This window comes from Thalassophryne amazonica, chromosome 7, assembly GCF_902500255.1.
Source record: "Thalassophryne amazonica chromosome 7, fThaAma1.1, whole genome shotgun sequence".
Taxonomy (NCBI): Eukaryota; Metazoa; Chordata; class Actinopteri; order Batrachoidiformes; family Batrachoididae; genus Thalassophryne; species Thalassophryne amazonica.
The window spans coordinates 33749109-33772182 of NC_047109.1; the positions used below are offsets into that span (position 1 = coordinate 33749109).

Sequence of the window (23074 nt, forward strand, 5' to 3'; positions counted from 1 at the left end):
TAAGGTGGAGATGATCTGCAGACTGTGGTCCACCGGTGCCCTCTCTGCGGTGCTGGTATAACCTTTTGTGTAACGGCTGCTTCGTCTCACCTATGTAGTGTTCATTACAGTTTTCCTGACATCTGATAGAATACACTACATTGCTCTGTTTGTAACTAGGGATCCTGTCCTTATGGTGAACAAATTTCTGTCTCAAGGTGTTAACAGGTTTAAAGTAAACTGGGATTTTGTACTGTCTGAAGATCCTTTGTAGTTTTCCCCCTTTTTACTCCTGCTAAATAAGGGAGAGACACTCCTCTTCTTCTTGGCTCTGTCTCCTGTCTGTCTGGTCTCTTTGTTCTTTGAGACTTTTGCACTTTATCCATGGACCATCATGGAGAAACCTGGAGAAAGAGGGACTCATCGACAGGCAGGCATACTACAGACTGTACCCTGGGGACGCCACTCCATGCATCTATGGACTGCCCAAAATCCACAAACAGGACATGCCACTCAGGCCTATTGTATGTAGCACTGATTCCATCACTTAAAATTTGGCCAAGCACCTCAAGTGGATTTTGTCGGTAACTCAGACCACCATGTGGAGAACACACAAGATTTTGTGAACAAGTTCAAGGACCTTCAGTTGAAGGCAGATGAAACTATGGTGTCATTTGATGTGACATCGTTGTTCACCTGCATCCTCACTGCAGAGGCCGTCACAGCTGTGAGGCAGAGGCTGCTGGAGGATGCAACTCTACTTGAAAGGCCCAAACTTACACCAAACCACATCTGCCAACTCTTGGAGATCTGTCTCAACACCACGTATTTCCTGTTTAGGGGGAATTACTACAGGCAGATCCATGGTTGTGTGATGGGGTCTCTGGTATCCCCCATTGTGGCCAATCTGTACATGGAGCGAGTGGAGAAATGAGCCTTGGAGTCGTTCACGGGCATCGCTCCCAGTCACTGGTTCAGATATGTCGATGTCACATGGGTTACAATCAAGCAACAGGAAGTGGAGGCCTTTACAGAGCACATCAACTCGGTGGACTCCAATATCAAGTTCACACGTGAGGATGCCAGAAACAACCATTTAGTTTACAGAAAACACACTCACACTGACCAATATCTGCTCTTTGGCTCAAACCACCCCCTTGAACACAAGCTCGGGGTGATCAGAACTCTTCAACACAGAGTCCTACAGGTGCCCACAACTACAGAGGGAAGGGCTAAAGAACAACAACATGTCCGGAAAGCCCTCACAGTATGTGGTTACCCATGATGGTCCATGGATAAAGTGCAAAAGTCTCAAAGAGCAAAGAGACCAGACAGACAGGAGACGGAGCCAAGAAAAAGAGGAGTGTCTCTCCCTTATTTAACAGGAGTAGGGGAAAACTACAAAGGATCTTCAGACAGTCCAAAATCCCAGTTTACTTTAAACCTGTTAACACCTTGAGACAGAAATGAGTTCACCCTAAGGACAGGATCCCTAGTTACAAACAGAGCAATGTAGTGTATTCTATCAGATGTCAGGAAAACTGTAACGAACACTACATAGGTGAGACGAAGCAGCCGTTACACAAAAGGCTATACCAGCACCGCAGAGTGGGCGCCGGTGGACCTCAGTCTGCAGTTCATCTCCACCTTAAAGACACTAACTGTTGGGAAAGTGTAGGAACACGGACCCACAACAGGGGGCGCAAATGAACGGACAATGGAGTAAGTCAAAATAACAAGCTTTACTGTTGTGAATGTGCACAACGAATACAACCAAATCACAGCAATGGACAACAGTCAATTCACAAAAGTGTCGTGTGGGCAGGCTCGAAGATAGGAGACGCCTCTCCAAGGTAAGACCGGAACCACACGGCTTCCTCCGCCACAGGACCCCGGGAATACTGGAGCCGCCAAGTCCCGAACTCCCAGGTGGCCACTGCCTCCGCGTGTCGGACCTGGTACTGCTGGCGAGGAACAAAGGACAGTTAGATGGGGGCGCGTTTGCACCCAGGACTCTGAACAGCAGGGAAGTTACCTCCACCTCTCGTTGGAACAGTAATCCACAAACTAAGCACAAATCCAAAAAGATACACTCCGTAGCTTCGATACGTTACCTCTCTGGTAGAAACGATATCTCGGCAATGAGGTGGAGGTGCCGTCCTGCTGATATACCCCACAGATGATTGCCGTCAGCTGTCTCAGGTGATGGGTGACAGCTGTCACCGTAGCTGCTCACGTGAGGCGGCGGCGCCCTCTGGTGCCTGGAGCCCGCACTCCAGGCAGGGCGCCCTCTGGTGGTGGTGGGCCAGCAGTACCTCCTCTTCAGTGGCCCACACAACACTAACCACACGTTTGAGGACAAGGAAGTTAGCCAGAGAAAGAAATGGTTTGAGAGAGGAGTGAAGGAGGCATTTTATGTGAAACAGTTGAAACCGAGCCTAAACTGGGGAGGTGGACTGAGACATGCTTTGTCCCCTGTTTACTATGGGGTACTCAGGTCAAAGCAGTTTCAGTCTTTTGTTCATGGTAATGAGTCATTCACGTCATCAGGCGAGTCGTCAGGGGAGCCGTCAGGAGAGGCGTCCGTCCCATCATTAGGAGGGACAGCAGCCCTGTCATTAGGATGGTGCTAACTAGAGCACAATAGGTGCTAATTAAAGCTATTGTTTAGTCACTAGCCTATAGCAGTCTGCCTCTCTGTAGGAGGGCTCTGGTTAGGTTTAAAACTCCAGCTTTTGTGGCTTCTGTTATTCTTCTCTACAAGAGTCAAGACAGAAGTCAGACTACCAGAGCAAGAATTTTAGCTGAGGAAGCTTCTGCGATTTGAAGCGAAACGTTCTTGCGACAAGCAACCCAGTCCAGTCGAAGATTCAAGCTTCTTTACTATGGAAAACACCCGGACAACTGAGAGCCTTCACAGAAACATTTTGCAAGCAGAAAATATTTAAAATTCAGACTAAAAAAATAATGTTCTTAACCAAATACCATTATTTCAAATGCAGTTTTATCTTCCAGAACTTTAGCAAATAGAAAACATGAAAAACATAAAATTTCTGCTTTGTCATGGCACCTGTGCAGTAGATCACACCATGACAACACAGAAGGAGCCAGAACATTCTCACAACACAGTACAGTATTGTTAACACTCTGTTAGTTGTTGTTGAGAGACTCAGATGAGATGGACAGCTTGTATTGTGAGTGAACATCAGCTCCAACATTAAGGACATGTGACACATTTCTCTGGACATGATTCAGTGTGCAGGTGTCTCAGTGCTGAGGACCCCAGTAAAAAGGACAAGTGAACACACACATCTCACCTCACTGCCACAACTTTCATTTGGTGGGACGCACCTGTTTGTCTGCCTTGGTGGTTGCCAACCAGGACCCAGAGTGTTTTCATAGAGTGGTGAAGGCTGTGACACATGGGGATGGTGCACACTCCTTGACAGACCTCTGCCATGAAGAAAAAAAAAAATTGAATAGGGTTGACATAAACTGGTACATTAGGGGAAAAATGCACATATGTGGTCATATTTCTTCAGATGTTTTGTATCACTAAAGTGCAGACAACTGTAAATATCGGTTGCCTTATTTTGTTTATCTGAAGATGAGTAATGTGTGTCTCTTTAAGTTTTCTAGAAAAAAAGAATTACATTCAAAGAAATTGCCAGAGGATAATATAACATTCACAATCCTGATTCCTCACAATCTGTTAATAAAACCAGCATTATTAAAAAGTGCACTTATGGTTTACTTTGTTCTCACATACACAAAGTAACGTGTACATATGCTGAACGGTGTTGTGTGAGCCGCCGAAGAGGAGGTACTGCAGGCCCACCACCAGATGGCACCCTGCCATGCTGGCACTTTTTGGCCCTTAGGGTGCATGGGCCTGTTGGCCTCCTTGGACACCACCAGGTGCGCTCTGCTGGCTGTCAGCTGTTTCTCATCCTCATTATCATCACTCCATAAAAGCCTGGGAAAGACACCAAAACTCTGCCGAGTTATCAGCTTACCACGCAGGTAAACCAACTCAGCCGTTTTGTGCCGTACGGACATTCATTGTTACTGAAGTCTTTGCAGTTGTGACTTATACTTGCAGCTTGTAGCCGAGTTTGTGGAAGTTGGAGGAGTTGGCGTCTCCACTCCTCACTTCTGACTTACTAAGTGTAACAACTGACACTGCACGTCCTCCAGTTTTTCCTCTGCACTCTGGGAGTATCTGGATTTATTCCTCCAAAAGGATTTCTGTGAGTTGCTGACTGTGTGCTGAGTGTTCACACACCCACCCTAACCTGTTTTAGCTCCTGCCAGCAGTACAGGGTCTGACAGCCACGAGCGGTGGCCACCTGGGGAAATCAGGACTTGGCGGCTCTGGTGTGTTGCAGGCCTCCGTTGGCGGTGGAACTTCGTGGGTCCTGGCTCTTCTCTGGATAGGCGTCTCCTACCCTCGGGCCTGCCCACGCGTCACCATTTTGGTTATTGATTGACTCAAGCATATTTGGTTGTGTTGCACATTTGCATAATAAATTGTCATTTATTTTGAATTCCTATTGACCGTTCATTTACGCCCCCTGGTGTGGGTCCGTACATTTCACTTTCCCAACAAACGGTTTACTGACTATACAATAGTTTGTTGAAACAATTAACTGAGACATACAGTGGTCTTCAAAATAACAGCAGTGTGTTATAAAAAGTGAGTAAAGCTCAAAATCCTGATAATATCTTTTATTTCCAGACACACAAACACATTGTGAACACTGTACATTCTATTCCAAATTAAAACATAAAGAAAATTGATCAAGTTTGTTATTACTTTACAGAAAGTGAAGAAAAAGTAATATTAGGTTGTTCAAAAAAATAAAAGTGTCTACATTTTTTATTCTGTGACCCTTATTACACCCTCACAGGTGGCTTTTATTTCAGGACGAAGGCAGCAAATGTTCTACATGCTGGTTGTTGTGCATTTCTCTGTGAAAATCTGAGTAAAATGGGTCGTTCCAGACATTGTTCAGAAGAACAGCATACTTTGATTAAAAAGTTGATTTGGAGGGGGACATATGAAGAAGTGCACAAAATGAGAGGCTGCTCAGCTAAAATGATCTCAAATGCATTACAATGGCAAGAAAACCAGAAAGATGTGGAGGAAAATGGAAAACTCCCCATTCAAATGTAACGAAGAATCGCCAGAATGAAAAAAATTGTAAAGACCTGGTCCCACCAAATAATGAACGATGGAGCATGTTTTTTTTGTGTTGGTTTTTTTTTTTTTTTGCAACACTGGGACCAGTATTACCTGCAGGTCTTCACAGTGATCTTCAATGCATCACAGGTAAAACCTTATCAGTAAAGCCAACTTAGTTACGGTCATAAAAGTGACCACCCTTGAGAGAACCACAGCACCACCAAGTGGAAGGACACAACCACTTTGTATTGCAAAGAAAATACTTTATCCAAGTTGAAAAGTTACAGTGTTTTTCTTGCGGGGGTAATTAATCAAAGGACATTCCAATTTAACTTTTTCTTTCAGCAAAAGTTTCTTTTAACTGTGACATATGTCAAATGTTACTTCTTCAATTATTAATGACTTTTCATGGTGAAATACACTCAACAAAAATATAAACGCAACACTTTTGGTTTTGCTCCCATTTTGTATGAGATGAACTCAAAGATCTAAATCTTTTTCCACATACACAATATCACCATTTCCCTCAAATATTGTTCACAAACCAGTCTAAATCTGTGATAGTGAGCACTTCTCCTTTGCTGAGATAATCCATCCCACCTCACAGGTGTGCCATATCAAGATGCTGATTAGACACCATGATTAGTGCACAGGTGTGCCTTAGACTGCCCACAATAAAAGGCCACTCTGAAAGGTGCAGTTTTGTTTTATTGGGAGGGATACCAGTCAGTATCTGGTGTGACCACCATTTGCCTCATGCAGTGCAACACATCTCCTTCGCATAGAGTTGATCAGGTTGTCAATTTTGGCCTGTGGAATGTTGGTCCACTCCTCTTCAATGGCTGTGCGAAGTTGCTGGATATTGGCAGGAACTGGTACACGCTGTCGTATACGCCGGTCCAGAGCATCCCAAACATGCTCAATGGGTGACATGTCCGGTGAGTATGCTGGCCATGCAAGAACTGGGACATTTTCAGCTTCCAAGAATTGTGTACAGATCCTTGCAACATGGGGCCGTGCATTATCCTGCTGCAACATGAGGTGATGTTCTTGGATGTATGGCACAACAATGGGCCTCAGGATCTCGTCACGGTATCTCTGTGCATTCAAAATGCCACCTGTGTTCTTCGTCCATAACAGACACCTGTCCATACCATAACCCCACCGCCACCATGGGCCACTCGATCCACAACACTGACATCAGAAAACCGCTCACCCACACGACGCCACACACGCTGTCTGCCATCTGCCCTGGACAGTGTGAACCAGGATTCATCCGTGAAGAGAACACCTCTCCAATGTGCCAAACGCCAGCGAATGTGAGCATTTGCCCACTCAACTCAAAGACGAACTGGAGTCAGTTCGAGACCCCGATGAGGATGACGAGCATGCAGATGAGCTTCCCTGAGACGGTTTCTGACAGTTTGTGCAGAAATTCTTTGGTTATGCAAACCGATTGTTTCAGCAGCTGTCTGAGTGGCTGGTCTCAGACGATCTTGGAGGTGAACATGCTGGATGTGGAGGTCCTGGGCTGGTGTGGTTACACGTGGTCTGCGGTTGTGAGGCTGGTTGGATGTACTGCCAAATTCTCTGAAACACCTTTGGAGACGGCTTATGGTAGAGAAATGAACATTCAATACACGAGCAACAGCTCTGGTTGACATTCCTGCTGTCAGCATGCCAATTGCATGCTCCCTCAAATCTTGCAACATCTGTGGCATTGTGCTGTGTGATAAAACTGCACCTTTCAGAGTGGCCTTTTATTGTGGACAGTCTAAGGCACACCTGTGCACTAATCATGGTGTCTAATCAGCATCTTGATATGGCACACCTGTGAGGTGGGATGGATTATCTCAGCAAAGGAGAAGTGCTCACTATCACAGATTTAGACTGGTTTGTGAACAATATTTGAGGGAAATGGTGATATTGTGTATGTGGAAAAAGTTTTAGATCTTTGAGTTCATCTCATACAAAATGGGAGCAAAACCAAAAGTGTTGCGTTTATATTTTTGTTGAGTGTATTTTCCTGTAATCAATTGCTTGTTCTTTGGATGTATTTAGGGAACTCTAATCATATTCACCTGGAAACGAGCCTAAGAACAGAATGTATTTCAAATGTGAAGTTTCTCTGATTTTCCCTGTGAGTGACGTAGAGTCCGCTTTAAAAGGTCAAGAACAAAGCCACTCTCTTACCTCTTTCTCTTACCCTCTTACTTTCTTTGTTTCTTGGTTTTTCTTCATGGCTGAACAGGCTCCAAGTGGCCTAGCCTAAATTTAGCTAAATGCTACCACGCAGCTCTTTGTTCATTCTTTTGTTTCATTATTTCATCACTTTTGGCATTGAGGCATCAGTTTTGAAACCCTGTAAGGTTTAAGTCAGGTTTCCTGCCTTTTATACGTAACTTCCTTGCCGAGTTTTTTCCCTTAACAGTGAATTTGCTAAAAGCATTTTTCCTTTTTGTTTCCTGTAACTTTACAATGTTGGCTATCAAACTTTACCTTTTTTAAGTTAAATGAAGACTTTGATTTGGTCTTTCACAAGTTTTTGGAAGCCACCAGAGTATCTTTTGAGAACAAACACTGAAAACCTTTATCTGTGGGTCAACTTAAACCAACTGACAGACCCACAGAACCATCAGCCTGTCCTGCCAGCAAACCAAGTCAAAACAATGCCTGGTATCACTGGGGAAAACCAGCGGTTCAACCCCATTGACAGGCAAGCTAAGGCCACAAAGATCCACCAACCAGATGACCGGACCAGTGATCAGAACCACCTCTTCAATGGACCACTTAAGTTTTGTCAAAAGGGATGCAAAGTGGATTTCTTCATAGTTAATTGTTTGAATGTAAGTAATGAAGTAAAGTATTAATAAATTGGATACATTTTTTTCATGTTTTAATTTGGAATAGAAAGTGCAGTGTTCCCAATGCATTTGCATGTATGTAAATGAAGGTTGTGATACGGATTTTGAGCTTGACTCACTTTTTAAACACACTGCTATTGTTTTGAACACAACTGTACATAGTGAGTGAGGAAAAGAAGATAGAATTTACATCTCTTCATAGGCTGTGTTGTCCATTCCATCATGTCCTGAAAAACACAACAAAATATTTCAGGAAACAATATTCTACACAAATATGCAACAAATGAAAGAATGTGTGTATGTACGAATGTATTTTTCTTTGCTTTTAAAATGTCAAATCAAGAAATTTGTCAGAAACTTACTTAAGCTTTCATAAGTATGACTGATAGAAGAACCACTGTTGAGAGAAGTAAGAAGCAAATTATGTATTCGAGTATCACCCACAACAGCCTAACATAATACAAATAGCATGTATGTATATATATATATATATATATATATATATATATATATATATATATATATAGGGGATTTGGTTAATTTAGGCCAAAATCTTCCCTGTACTGGTGACAGCATAGGGCTTGGACAACAAAAATGTAAATGAGTGGGTGGCTGTGTTACTGCATCCCAGTCACACTGTCTGGACAATAACTGTAAAACACAAAATGTTTTCATCTTGTAACTCACCAAATTAAACAAACATAAAATGGTTACAAACCTTATTGCATTGACAAACTTTGATTCAAGGCATACAGCAACTTTGTTTTGCCTGTGTATTTTATTATTCTAAATACAAGACTGCTTTTCTTGGAAATCCATTGGTCTTTTCACAGTAATTGATAATTATGTATCCTGTCTGATAAATCCTCAAAAGATATGCAATTGTTGTTTCAGGTCAGTAATCAGTGTAAACATGTTTTAGAATGGCATTCTGAAAAATTAAGCCAATAAAAAAAATCCCTGTTTATCAGTTTTAATATGATGAATTCAAATGAAAATTGAATGAAAAATGGTGGTGTCCTTTAGCCTTGGTTGAAAATTAAGTATATATATATATATATATATATATATATATATATATATATATATATATATATATATATATATATATATATATATATATATATATATATATATATATATTTAATAATGGAATTTTTAAAATTTGAATAATGATGCTAATTAACTCTCCACTATGTTAAAGTGTATCACGAGTAAATAAAATATCAAATGAGCTGACTCTTCTTTCCTCTACCTTTGGCTGCTGGCGTTAGGGGTCGTGACAGCAGATCAATCGTTTCCATCTCACCCTGTCCTCTGTCACACCAACCACCTGCACGTCCTCCCTCACCACATCCACAAGCCTCCTCTTTGGCCTCCCTCTTTTCCTCGTGGCCTCATCCTCAGCATCCTTCACCCTATATGACCTGTGTCTCTCCTCTGCACATGTCCAAACTACCTCAATCAAAAAATCCCTGAGCTGCCCATGTGATATGCTCCTTCCGAATCCTGTCCGTTCTCATCACTCCCAAAGACAATCACAACATTGTCAGCTCTGCCATCTGTCTTTTCATTCGTGCCACTGTCGCTAGTCTAAGCCATACAACATAGCTGTAAACTTTCCCCTTCACACTTGCAGATATTCTTCAGTCATAGAGCTCTCCTGCCACCTTTCTCCACCCACTCCACCCTGCCTGCAATCTCTTCTTCACCTCTTTACCACACTCTCCATTATTTTGGACAGTTGACCCCAAGTATTTAAACTCATCTACTTTCACCACCTTTACTCCTTGTAACCATACTATTCCACTGGGCTCCCTCTCATTCAAACACATGTACTCGGTCTTGCTCCTACTGATTTTCATTCCCTTACTCTCCAGAGCACATCTTTGTCTCTCTAGACTCACCCTGTTCTCTGCTCTCACTACAGATCATAATGTTGTGATCTCCATCATACTCCATCAAGAGTCTTGTCTGATGTAATCCGTCAACCTGTCCATCACTACAGCAAACAAGAAATGACTCAAAGCTGATCCCTGATGTAATGCCACCTCCACCTTGAATGAGTCTGTCATTCCTACTGTGCATCTCATGACTGTCTATCCTTGGACATGTCCTGCACTGCCCTGTAGTTACTGCAGCTCTGTACATAACCCTTTTTCTTAAAAAAGGAACCAGCACACTCCTCCACTCCTCAGGCATCCTCCCACTTTCCAAGACTTTATTAAACAATGTAGTTAGAAACTCCACTGCAATCTCTTTCCTGGAATGTTATCTGGACCAACTGCCTTTCCACTCTTCATCCTCTTCATAACTGCCATCACTTAATCCTTACCAGTCTCTTACACGTCCAGATTTACTCTCTCCACATCATCCAGCCTTTTCTCTCTCTCATTTCCTTCATTCATCAGATCTGCAGTACTTTTCTAGCTGTCCAGAATTGCTTCTCTGCCATCCAGTGCCTCTCTCACCTGTTCACTGAATTTCAAACAACAGTCTTCCTGCATCAGCTTCCACCATTTGATCCTTTGTTAAGCTCTCACTATCTTCTTCTTCACTTCTAAAGTCATCCAACAGACTACCATGTGCTGTCGAGCTACACTTTCTCCTGCCACCACCTTACAGTCTCCAATTTCTTTAAGCTTGGTTCTCCTCCAACCCCAATTCCAATAAATATGGGATGTTGTGTGAAATGTAAATAAAAACTGAATACAATGACTTGCAAATCCTCTTCAACCTATATTCAATGGAATACGCCAAAAAGACACAATATTTAATGTTCAAACTGATAAACGTTTTTGTTTTGTGCAAATATTTGCTTATTTTGAAATGGATGCCTGCAAAAAGCTGGGACAGGGGCAACAAAAAGACTGGGAAAGTTGATGAACACACAAAGAACACCTGTTTAGAACATTTCATAGGTGAACAGGTTAATTGGAAACAGGTTCATAAGGAAAGATGGGGCAAGAATCACCACTTTGTGAACAACTGTGTGAAAAAATAGTCCAACAGTTTAAGAACAATGTTTCTCAATGTTCAGTTGCAAGGAATTTAGGGATTCCATGATCTACAATCCATAATTTAATCAGAAGATTCAGAGAATCTGGAGAACTTTCTACATGTAACCGGCAAGGCAAAACCAACATTGAACGCCAATGACCTTCGATTCCTCAGGTGGCACTGCATTAAAAACCAACATCATTGTGTAAAGGATCTTACCACGTGGGCTCAGGAATACTTCAGAAAGCCATTGTCCGTTAAAACAGTTTGTCGCTACAAGTGCAAGTTAAAACTCTACCATGCAAAGTGAAAGCCATACATCAACAACATCCAGAAATGCCGCCGCATTCTCTGGGCCAAGCTCATTTGAAATGGTCCGACGCAAAGTGGAAAAGTGTGCTGTGGTATGATGAGTCCATGTTTCAAATTGTTTTTGGAAATCCTCAAAAGAGGAAAAGACCATCCAGATTGTTACCAGCGCAAAGTTCAAAAGCCAGCATCTGTGATGGTATGGGTGTGTGTTATGGCCCATGACATGGGTAACTTACACATCTGTGATGGCACCATCAATGCTGAAAGGTACATCCAGGTTTTGGAGCAACACATTTTGCCATCCAAACAGCGTCTTTTTCAGGGACGTCCCTGCTTATTTCAGCAAGACAGTGCCAAGCCACATTCTGCATGTGTGACAACAGCGTGGCTTTGTAGTAAAAAAGTGTGGGTGCTAGACTGGCCTGCCTGCAGTCCAGACCTGTCGCCCATTGTGTGACAATGTGTAGCGCATTATGAAGTGCAAAATACAACAATGGAAACCCCGGACTGTTTAGCATACCATTGTCCCAGCTTTTTTGAAATGTGTTGCAGGGATCCATTTCAAAATGAGCAAATATATGCACTAAAACAATAAAATTTATCAGTTTGAACATTAAATATTTTGTCTTTGTGGTGTATATGAATATAGGTTGAAGAGGATTTGCAAATCATTATATTCTGTTTTTATTTACATTTTACACAATGTCCCAACTTCATTGGAATTGGGGTTGTACAAAGAATGTAGTGCATCTTCCTCCACTCTTATACGAGTATGTCACCCTGTGCTCCTCCCTTTTCTTAAAGTACCACAACCATTTATGTCCTTGTTGCATAATCAATGACCATCTGCGCTAGCACATTCCTGTCCTTGATCCCATATTTACCCATTGTTTCCTCATCACTGCTGTTCCCTTTGCCAACATGCCCACTGAACTCTGCTCCTGTCACCACTCTATCATGCTTGGACACACTCTCCACCACCTCATCTAACTCACTCCATAAATCTTCTTTCTCCTTCATCTCACAACCTACCTGTGGGGCGTATGTACTGATGATATTCATCATCACCCCTGCAATTTCCAACTTCACATTCATTACCCTTTCAGACACTTGCTTAACCTCCAACACACTCTTAACATACGTTTCCTTTAAAACAAACCCAACACTATTTCTCTTCCTATCCTCACCATGATACAACAACTTGAACCCATCACTTATGCTTCTGCTCTTACTTCACTTCCTCTTGGTCTCTTGCACAAACAATATGTCTACCGTTCTCCTCTTCATCATATCAGCCAGCTCTCTCCCTATACCAGTCATACTGCCAACATTTAAAGTCCCGACTCTCACTTTCACCCTTCTAGCTTTCCTCCTCTTCTTCTTCTTCATTCAGCAGTAGCCCAATTTCCGTCAGCACCCTTTTGGTCAACAGCACCAGTGGTGGTCATTGTTAACCCAGGCCTCGGCCATCCAGAATGGAACTTCAATTTGTACTCTGCATCTTTAATTTTTTGGCACGTTATGCACCAGATACAAGCTTACTCATTTATCCAGGCTTGGGACTGGCACTCAGGATGTACTGGCTGCACACCGTATGTGCCCGAGTTGTCAAATGAGCTGAGTATTCTAAATAAATAAAGAATTATGAAACTATTGATGGACTGCATTTTATTTTTGGTGCAGTGTGCCCTGAGAATTGAAATCATAAACATGGGGAATTTAGCCTGATATCACTGTTTGCTGATTACGCTCAGAAACATGAAGCTGTGAGGAATGTAGACTTTGATGACATCATGTAGGCCAGGGTTATTCAACACATTCCAGAAAGGGCCAAGAGGGTGCAGGTTTTCTTTGCAACCACCAACTCCACCAGGTGATTTTACTTTTTAACTAATTCCATTTGCTCCATGTGATGTTAATCACTGAGATCACCTGGTGGAGTGGGTGGCTGCAAAGAAAACCTGCACCCTCTCAGCCCTTTCTGGAATCAGCTGAATACCCCTGATGTCGGGTAATGCCCCTTGAGGACCTCTGTTGAAATGAATGGGAAACAATGAATTTCCTACAGTGTTTTTTGTGGACTTTGACGGTGAATATGTCAAACTAGTTAAAATGTGTTTAGGAGGATGTAGTCGCATGACTCGTGATATTTATTGGGTCAACAGATTTTCCAAAGATAATATTTTGAAGAAGAAAGTGGGAGGTTTTTTATTTGTTTTTATTTACTTTTTGTGTTGCGTGCCTCTGGGACAGACTGCAGAAGTGAATCCCAACACAGCGTGAGAATGGTCTTCAAGACACGAATCTAACCATGGATTCTATTCTTTCCATTCGTGAACACAGGTGGAGTGACTTTCAGACCATATGCGTAGCCAAGGGTGGGCCTGGATGGGCCTGGGCCCGCCCACTTGTCAGCCAGGCTTGCCCCATCCAATGAGAATGCTGAGTCGACACTCGACAGTCACCTGTTGTTGCCTCATTGTATTTCTATGATATGGTATTGCATTAGCACTGAGCGACAATTAATAAATTTTGTCCAAAAAATCTGGTTCATCTTCTGTGATTTTTATTAATTCATTTTCAGAGTATCAATTTTGAGTGGCGTAATGCTTATGCTACATCTTGAAACGCCAATCAGATTGTAATTGCGTGACAATTCTTCAACATCTCTCAAAGCGTCGGACATTTGTGGTACACCATGTAGGCTCGTCGTGTTAGCAGAAAGTCAAGAAATGCCTAAGCAAACAAGTCTGTTGAATTTTGTTGTTCGTGGGCGTCAGCATGAATTGGAGAGCGACCCATCTTGTTCTTCTCAATCGGAGGTGGCAAACTGTGATACCGATGTTTCGGAATCGTCCTCACCCTCAGCAGCACTCCAGTCTACAGCAATAGCACCTTCTCTTCCATGCCAAGGTATGCCTATATGTTAAAAGCTAATGGGCCTTTCACACTGAATACGTCAGATGCGTCAAAAATTGGTCTAAAAAGCATTATTTTCAATGAGACGCGTTGCTTTTTAGATGCGTCAGAAGTGTCGCGTCAAAAGCCGACCTAAACCGACGCTTCTAACGGGAGCGCGCATTGCCGCTTGTCAGCAGGCTGACACAGTCAAAGTTCATTCCAATCCAACTTTCGACACTCTGAGCCGTGACGCAGTGGCAGAAACCACTGATCTATACAAAATGGATCGGTGTAGATTAGAAACCACTGATCTCTACAAAACATTAACGTGTGACAGGACTGCTCATTTATGGAGCAGTTTTCTGAAGAAAAATCCTTCTAAATGTTTTTTGTTGTTGTTTGTTACCTCAGAATTTCTGATTACTGTTAAAAAAAAGTTTAAAACACTTGTAATTAAAATAGCTAAATAAATCAACAAATGGTTCTTTAGAAACCTTTCATCTGCAAATTAAAACCACCTGTTATTTCAGATTAGATAATTTCTTGTTTAACATAAGGAACCTCTGACATTTATTTTTAGACAAAATAACATGTAAATTTGTACATTTTTTTTTAAGTCTGGTAGATTATTTATATCTCATTTCAACTAGAAAAACAGACACTGTAAATAAATACAAATGTTTATTATAAATGCAACAGGAAATAATTTAACAATGACTGCAGTGTGATTGTAAAGTAGGGTTTCTGTGACATAAACCTCATGATGATTTTTTTATATAGTCATTTCAACTTGTAATTTCGCCAAAATATGTAATTGCCTTTAATGTTGTTATCAGGACAGAATCATTTCTGAAATGTGAATTTGAGCACAATAAGTGTAGAGCTTCTACTTGTGCAAATGTCTTTTGACTTTGATTTCGTGGACATTTTTAATGATCCGTTCATTTATTGTTAAAATATAAAATGAAACAGTTGCTGTTGAAAGAGCCTTTTATTTAGAAGCAGGTGATGTTATGCTGGATTCTCGGGACCAGATGAAGGTCTCATCTGCAGCTTTGAACTCTGATGGGCATAATCGAATCGTTATTTATCATAGCCTTATTTTCGTTCATAATTTCAGAGTCGGCTGTGGCCAGGAGCAGCAGTGAGGCTATCGATGTCCCCTCAGACCTGTCTGGTATAAACGAGCCCGCCACTCGACCAAGACTCACTTCATTCACGGCCACCACCATAGCAGGCAAAGCAAGAAGCTTCGATGTTCTGTGGTATGAATAATTCCCGTGGCTAGAATACAGTATTTCGAGGGATGCTGTGTTCTGCAAACCATGTCGCCATTTCCCAGAGGCTGCCATCGAACACAGATTCAATAAAATTGGCTTTAAGGACTGGAAACACATTTCCCATTCATGCACCAAACATGAGGCTAGTAGGGCTCATGCTGCAGCGCTAGCTCGGGCTGAGGGCTACAAGCAAAGCCACCAAGGACTAGGAAACATCGTCAACCAGCTTAACCAGGATGCAGGGAACAGATCGATAGTGCAGAGGAGCATATGGACTCTGTAATCAGGCTTGTTTTATTTTGTGCAAAACAAGACATTCCCTTGCGTGGGCATCGTGAAAACAAAGAAGCTTTAAACAAGGGCAACTTTTTGGAATTGTTTCGACTAATTACGGAATTTCATCCAGATATGGCAAAATGTCTGGATGAATTGCCTGGGAATGCAACATCAATGAGCCCTGACATCCAGAATGAAATACTGGAAATTGCCACATCACTTGTTATCAGGAAAATAAAGGCAGAACTGCAAGAGGAGGCAGGCACATACTACACAATTTTGGCCAACGAATGTAAAGACTTGTCCAAAAGGGATCTTGTGGCAGTGTGCCTTAGATACCTTCACAAAGGCCAGCTAAAGGAAAGGGCCATGGGCTTTGTCGAGACTAGCGACATGAGCGCAAATGCCATATCAGCAAAGATTCTGGATGTTTTGGAGCCACTTCAGCTTGATCATGCACTGTGTGTTGGGTTTGGGTTTGACGGGGCATCAGTTATGTCAGGCCATAAAGGGGGGGTACAGGTGCTTCTGAAAAAACATTTTCCAAATGCAACATACGTGCACTGTGCTTCTCACCGTTTAAACATGGTGCTCTCCACAGTGTCACAGGTTTCCCCCGGTTTATCTACATTTTATGACGTGATTAATAATATACATTCGTTCATGACGGGGTCAAACAGGCATGCAAAATTCATGGAGGTGCAAAAACAACTCCGTCCGGGGAAACCAACTTTGGAACTCGTCAGAGCTTGTGCTGTTCGGTGGAGTTCTTGGTCAGGCGCAGTAACTAAAGTCCTGACACTTTTGGATTGCATTTTGGAGACGCTTGCCGAGTACTCGGAGTCCGGCTCCGGTAACACCAAAGTTGATACCGACTCATTACTGCAGCAGATGCAAACGAAGAAATTCGTCTTTCTGTTAGTCATGTTTAACCAGTTCTTTGACATGAGCGACTATGCCACTAAGGGCTTGCAGTCTTCCACAATATCAGTTACAGACTGCATTAATCTGCTCGAAGCCCTTAAGGAATCTTACACCCAATTCCGGAATGATGACAGTTGCTTTAACAAAGTAATGGACCTGACCGACACATCTGTAAGAAAAATGACATCGTCAGCTGGGATGTAAGAGGCACCAGAAAGCGAAAGTTACCAGCAAAGCTTGCTGATACGCAGGTCGAATGTAGCATGGGCAAAGCCGCACCTGTGAGGGACAAGGTAGACCTTAAGCGAATATGGATCTATGTACTGGATCGGCAGCTTATGGAACTGAACACCCGCTTCAAGGACGACACATACGGCTTTATGAAGGCAGTTGCTGCTTGCATACCACATTTGAGCACCTTTGGTGAAAAAACATCACTGCAACCTGTCACAGGACACTTAAAAATTGCAGTCGAAGGCCCTGAACATGCAGTGTTCGTTCAGCTTTTGAACAGGAAGCTGGCGCAGGGCAGCGTATTTCCATCACTTTTGGAAGTTCTTGATTCTTGCCCGAATGACATTTTTCCTCAAATAAATAGTCTTCTGCGGGCCCTTATCACAATCCCAATAACAACATGCACTGTTGAACAGCTGTTTTCTGTTGTTAATCAAATAAAAACATCCACCAGAACATCCATGTTGACTCACAGACTGAATGCACTCTCTGTGCTTTCCCTTGAAAGAGAACTGTCTGAATCGTTGGACTATGATGACGTGATAAGAGAGTTCAACAAAAAACCCCGTCGTCTCCTGCTGTGCATTAAAAGGATTCATCAAATGTAAGTGTGAGACCATTAATTACTTTTTCTTCTAAATAGGCCTAATTGTTAATATTATATTGCAACTGCCACAAATCATGTTGGTGTCCGTTCTGATGGTTTTTAATTTGGCCGCCGAGCCATGGTTTCCATTGTTTATCAATTTCATAATTTGGCCGCCGAGCCAACCTGTTTTCATGTTGTGGATATATTTTGATTTTTTATTTTAAAGGACTTTACATGACTAAGCATTGTTTTGATGCTTGCATTGTCCATGGGGTGCTTGTGTCTGACACTTTGCGTCTGTGTAACTGTGCACACAGCATCTGTGCAGTTGGCTGAGATGTGTTCATCATTAAACTTGGAATTCATTTTTGAAAAAATGTCTTATTTAAATATCTATTGACGTTTTGGGTTTAGGCCGAGCCAAGTAGACTACCAGACTTGCACTGAATGTGTGTGTGTGTGGGGGGGGGGGGGGGGGGGGCTGCACTGCAGCTTGCATTATCCATGAAGAGTACTTGTGTCTGCCGTGTCACGTCTGTGTGCTCATGATGTCCAAATGAGGCATACTTTTTCAAACGGTGTATTATAATACCTACACCTTACCTACAACCCCAAAGGTTGGGCCCGTCTGATTTTTCTGGGCCCACCCATTTTATGATTTCTGCCTACGCCCCTGTTTCAGACAGGTAATAGTCAGTGTCTGATGTTACATCTTGATTGTGGATCAATCCGCCAATCTTTTGTGCATTTTTCAGATGCACTCGTATTTTACGATGTATTTTTGTTTTATCAGCTTTATCAGGACTCACACAACTTAAAATGTTGGAAGTAATGATAAGCACGCTGTGCCCTCTATATATTATTTTTTCTATTGCTGCAAATGTGGCACAAAATATGATGTCAGTGGTATTACTTAACAATAGGTTTTCCATTGCTGAAAGACAAACACCCCCTCGGTTCGTCACTTGTCCAACAAGTGGCTCCCACTGTCTTTGGCCTTGGAGAGAAGTTCAAAATGGTAGCCAAGAGAGTCTGCTGTGTTGAATTTGGTATGTTTCTGAAGTATTTTGGCCAGTATGTTAAATGGACTGCATGTATATAGTGCTTTTCCATCTGCATCAGACACCCAAAGTGCTTTACAATTATGCCTCACATTCACCCGTACACACTCACACACCAGTGTCACGGTGGTGCCATGCAAGTTGCTCACTACACACCAGGAGTAACTTGGGGATTAAAGACCTTGTGCAAGGGCTCTTAGTGCTTTTCCCGTGATGCTGGGGTTTGAACTGAGGTTCCTGTGGTCTGAAGCCCAACACTGTACCACTATACCATCACTTCCCCAGTGTTCAATGTAAGTCAGTGACTATTAATTTTATTGACATAGATAATGAATAAAGTCCCTTATCAGTACACCAAGGCACAAATACTGTCCAGTTGTTAGCAAAAATATAGACACTAAAGCACATGACTTATGCATGGCAAGTGCAGCAGATAACTGAAACAATCCTTCAAATGGTGATGCTTCAACCAATATTTTGCATGACTTTCTACTTAAATTGAAGTAACTTTAACTTTTGACCCATCAACAACTGAAATTGACCATTGTCACCAGTCTTGCTGTTTTTACTCTATAACATTTAGCCATAGATAGTCCAAATCATACCTTTTGGACAATCTGTAAAGTTGTGATCCAAATTTAAGCTCAGTGTTTCATGAAGCAAAGTGCTCAAATGCCTCTCAAGCAGCCAAGAAATAAAGTGCAACATGTCAACAGATGGCAGAAGATGGCAGACTTCTTAAAATTTTTAGCAGTCTGAATAACTTGTGGTAGTCTTGTGTCAGTATATTATTGAAAAAAGAGGGGCTACACAAAAAACAATGTGCTTTGGTATATCTATCGATCCATCCATCCATCCTTTTTCTCGACCTGCTTACACCAATTAAGTGGCAGTGGGGTGGAGGGGAGCTGGAGCCAGTCACAGCAGACATAACGTGTGAGGCAGGGTACATCCTGGACAGGACTCTGTCCTAACACAGGGCCACATATAGACAGACAAACAAATTCACAGCAGCATGTACACCTACAGACAATTTTTAAATTTCCAATTCACTCGTGGTGCAGCTTAACTAAAAATTCCCTAACAATTGTTCATTTTGCCATAACAACACTAAATGTGGCACACATATTCTAAATTAACTATTGTTTATTTTCAGATGTCAATGCATTCTTGAGCTGCCCTCCAATGACCCACAGGGGTCAATGAACAATTTCACAGGGATTAAATTTTAAAATGTTCCAATCATATTGAAAGGTATAACATATATTTGTCTGATCATAAAGATTCCAAAAAGGTATAGTCTGGACTATCTGTGACTGAATGTTCTGGAGTTATGGGGTGAAAACAGCAAAAAGGATGATAAAGGGCAATTTAAGTTTATATGGCGGTCAAAAGTTGCTCAAATTTAGGTAAAAAGTGAGTACGTGTGCGTTTGTAGAAGGTAACAAACACAGGAACACATAACTGAGGTACAAAGAATGAGTGAGGAAAAGAAGAAAGAATTTACATCTCTTCATTGGGTCTGTTGTCCATCCCATCATGTCCTTTGAAACAAAACAAATAAAGTTTGATGAAAAAGATTTGAGCACATAATATATACACAAACATATGCAAAAAAGACCAAGCATTTATTTAATTTTCTTTGCTTTTAAATATCAGTTGAGAAATTATTCAGAAACTTACTTGTGTTTTCAGAAGTGCTTCCTTTAGAAGAATCACTGTTGAGACAAGTATGAAGTGAGTTACATGTGTAATGTTTCCCATCACAACAGCTTTACACTGAAATGTAAATTGCAATGGATCATGTTTAATAACTTTTACGTACTGTGATTTTGTTAATTTACTGCAAAATATTCCCTGCACTGCAAACCTGCAAACAGCACAGAGGTTGGGCAGCAAAAAGATATGAGTAGGTGAGCGAGTTCGTCCATCCCAACCACATTGTTCAGACAATAACTCCAAAATCAACAAATGCTATCATCTTGTTAACAGACCACATTAAAAGACCTGATAATGGAGACACGCCCGATTGAAGATCTGGGCCTGGTTTCATAAAGCAGTCTAATCTTGTTTAGTCAAATAAACTCAGTTAGTTGACCATGTTTTTTTGTTTTTTTTACGTTCGTCATTGTACAAAGCACTTTGTCAGCTAATGTTTTGCGTTACCTGACTGAAGTTTTTAGTTTGGAATGGTGGAGGCTAATCTTATTTTAATCAACAAAACTTCAGTTACCTCAAAAAATGGCAGCTATCAGGTACCAACAATTGATGGAACACTCACGAGCACCCCGACATCACTCGTATTCCTTCAAAAGGAGAGCTTCCTCTGCTTTTGGCCATGGTTGCAGAAGATGATGACTGTCAGGATGTATTTGTGATAGTTCTCATATTAGCATTACTGTTACACAGAGCAGTGCTGTGTGCACAAAAAGGCTTGACGGAAGTGTAAAAGAAGAAACTGAATTGTGAAACTACTAGGCTAAGGGCTAAGCAGTTTGTATGGGTCCAAAAATGTTCATAAAGCCAGTGAACAAAACAAAGGCTGAATAGTTGATGATGACAACAAACCCAGAAAAAAAAAAAAAAAAAACTGTTGCACATTGGATCCATCTCTAGGAAACAGCACACACGAGTGCGTTATACCTGTGAAAGCTGTTGACTCACATAAGATGGCCAAACTAAAATTTTAGCCATCGATGTGAAATGGTGATAAGACAAATAATAATAGAATAACACGCTTTTGGAGGGCGGTATGCATTTTCAGAGGTCTGACGTTCATGAACAGTCGCCAGCAATGACAGATATTCGCCCGAGTTAGACAAGGGCGAATATCTGTCATTGGGTGACTGTTCATGAATGGAGGGACTCAGAAAATGCATACCGCACGACAACAGCATGTTATTTCCATTATTATCGCTTTTTACTGAGATACATAAAAAGTTGGCTCACTTTAACTTTTGTCGTGTCGGCTGGCGCGCGCTACTCTCCAAATTTTGCCAGTGCGTCCTCATCAAGCTGGCTGCTCATGGCTGCTGTTGTCGTACTATCCATTTGAAAATCATCCGGAATATCCATATTGGGACCAACACACACTTCTCGCCTTTTTAGTTGTTTTTTTTTCCCCCTCTGCAGACAGTTCTCGGGCTGCGCACATTATGACGTCATTTGTTTACGCACAGCGGGCGGGTATAGCCAGATAGCGTCGACGTAAATCTACGATACCAGCCTAGCAACGCCTCGGTAAAGTGATAATAATGTTGGATAACCAATAGTACTTGACTAAGTAAGTTGAGTTGACTGAAAGATTAGATTGCTTTATGAAACATTGCAACATTGTTTTCCGGATGTACGATATTACACAGCCATGTACGATATTACACTCCTTGGGCCTGCTGAAGAGGTCTCCATCCAAGTACTAACCAGAACCCACTCTGCTTAGCTCCTGAGATCTAAAGGTTTCAGTGTTACACAGTGCAAACGAGCTGCAGTATGTGACACTCAGTGCCTGTGGAAATTACTGTAGCACTCCAGAGTGAAGCAACCTTCCCCTAACTAATGTATGGCGATGCAAAACGTGCACAAATTTATGATCTAAATGTTAAGGTCACAGTGTTTCATGCAGTACATCAAGCTTGCGCGGAGCTTGCGTGGGAGGTGGAGCGTTACCAGTTATATCTGGTGGGCCTCGCCGCACAGCCTTGGACCTGGAACCACTCTCCTTGATAGGCATTGGACCTTATTCTTCTCTGGAGTTGCCCAGGGTGTCAGGCACCGGGCAGGGGTGGGGATACTCACGACTCCCTGGGCAACCACTGCTACATTGGAGTTTTCTCCGGTAGATGAGAGGGTCGCCTCCATGTGCCTTTGGGTGGCAGGGGAAAATAAGAGAAGTGCACAACGCATCTGCGCATGCGTGGGTCAAACAGGGTCAAAAATTTCAGCTATCAAACACACACCGCTACCAATGAATTTCGTATACTGTAGCGTTAGCGGACTGTGAAAGTTAAGGCTTACAAGGATTGTTTCAAAGGCTTTAAGCCTTAAGCGACGCATACAATAATGACAGGTGCGCATTGTGCTGTTTTCAAATGCTTGAACGGAATTAATAGGCTTGAAAGGTGGCTGAAAACACACGATTGCAAGGCTCTGCCGAGTCCACCCAAAGACGGAAAGAAGAAGAAATGTGGTTGTAAACCTCCATTCATTCTACACAATTTCCCCACAGAAAAGAAAGATCCAGACGGACGTACAAGATGGACTAAAATTGTAACTTTCTTGCACACATTTATTTTGTCAATAGCCTGAAACTGTGCCAAATTATAATGCGGTTGATGGCGCCGTTTTTGTGCATCGGCTTATGACTTTAATGTCGCGCCATGAATGACGTGGTGCGTAATATTGTAATATTGACATGTTCTATAAACAAACTGCATGCATGCACATATCACTGTATGTCTGTCAACTTATCA

At 42.0% G+C, this 23074-nt stretch overlaps 1 protein-coding gene across 1 annotated transcript in view; it reads right to left on the reverse strand.

Moving 5' to 3' along the window:
* LOC117513414 (carcinoembryonic antigen-related cell adhesion molecule 2-like) overlaps positions 1-23074 on the reverse strand; it is a 290345-nt gene that overhangs the window by 13717 nt on the left and 253554 nt on the right. Inside the window, exons 10-15 of the mRNA XM_034173599.1 lie at positions 20431-20475; positions 20289-20323; positions 20113-20149; positions 8391-8425; positions 8219-8255; positions 3331-3432 (exon numbers count right to left, since the gene is read on the reverse strand). Of these exons, the coding sequence (XP_034029490.1) occupies positions 3331-3432; positions 8219-8255; positions 8391-8425; positions 20113-20149; positions 20289-20323; positions 20431-20475 (291 nt within the window). The remainder of the gene's footprint in view (positions 1-3330; positions 3433-8218; positions 8256-8390; positions 8426-20112; positions 20150-20288; positions 20324-20430; positions 20476-23074) is intronic.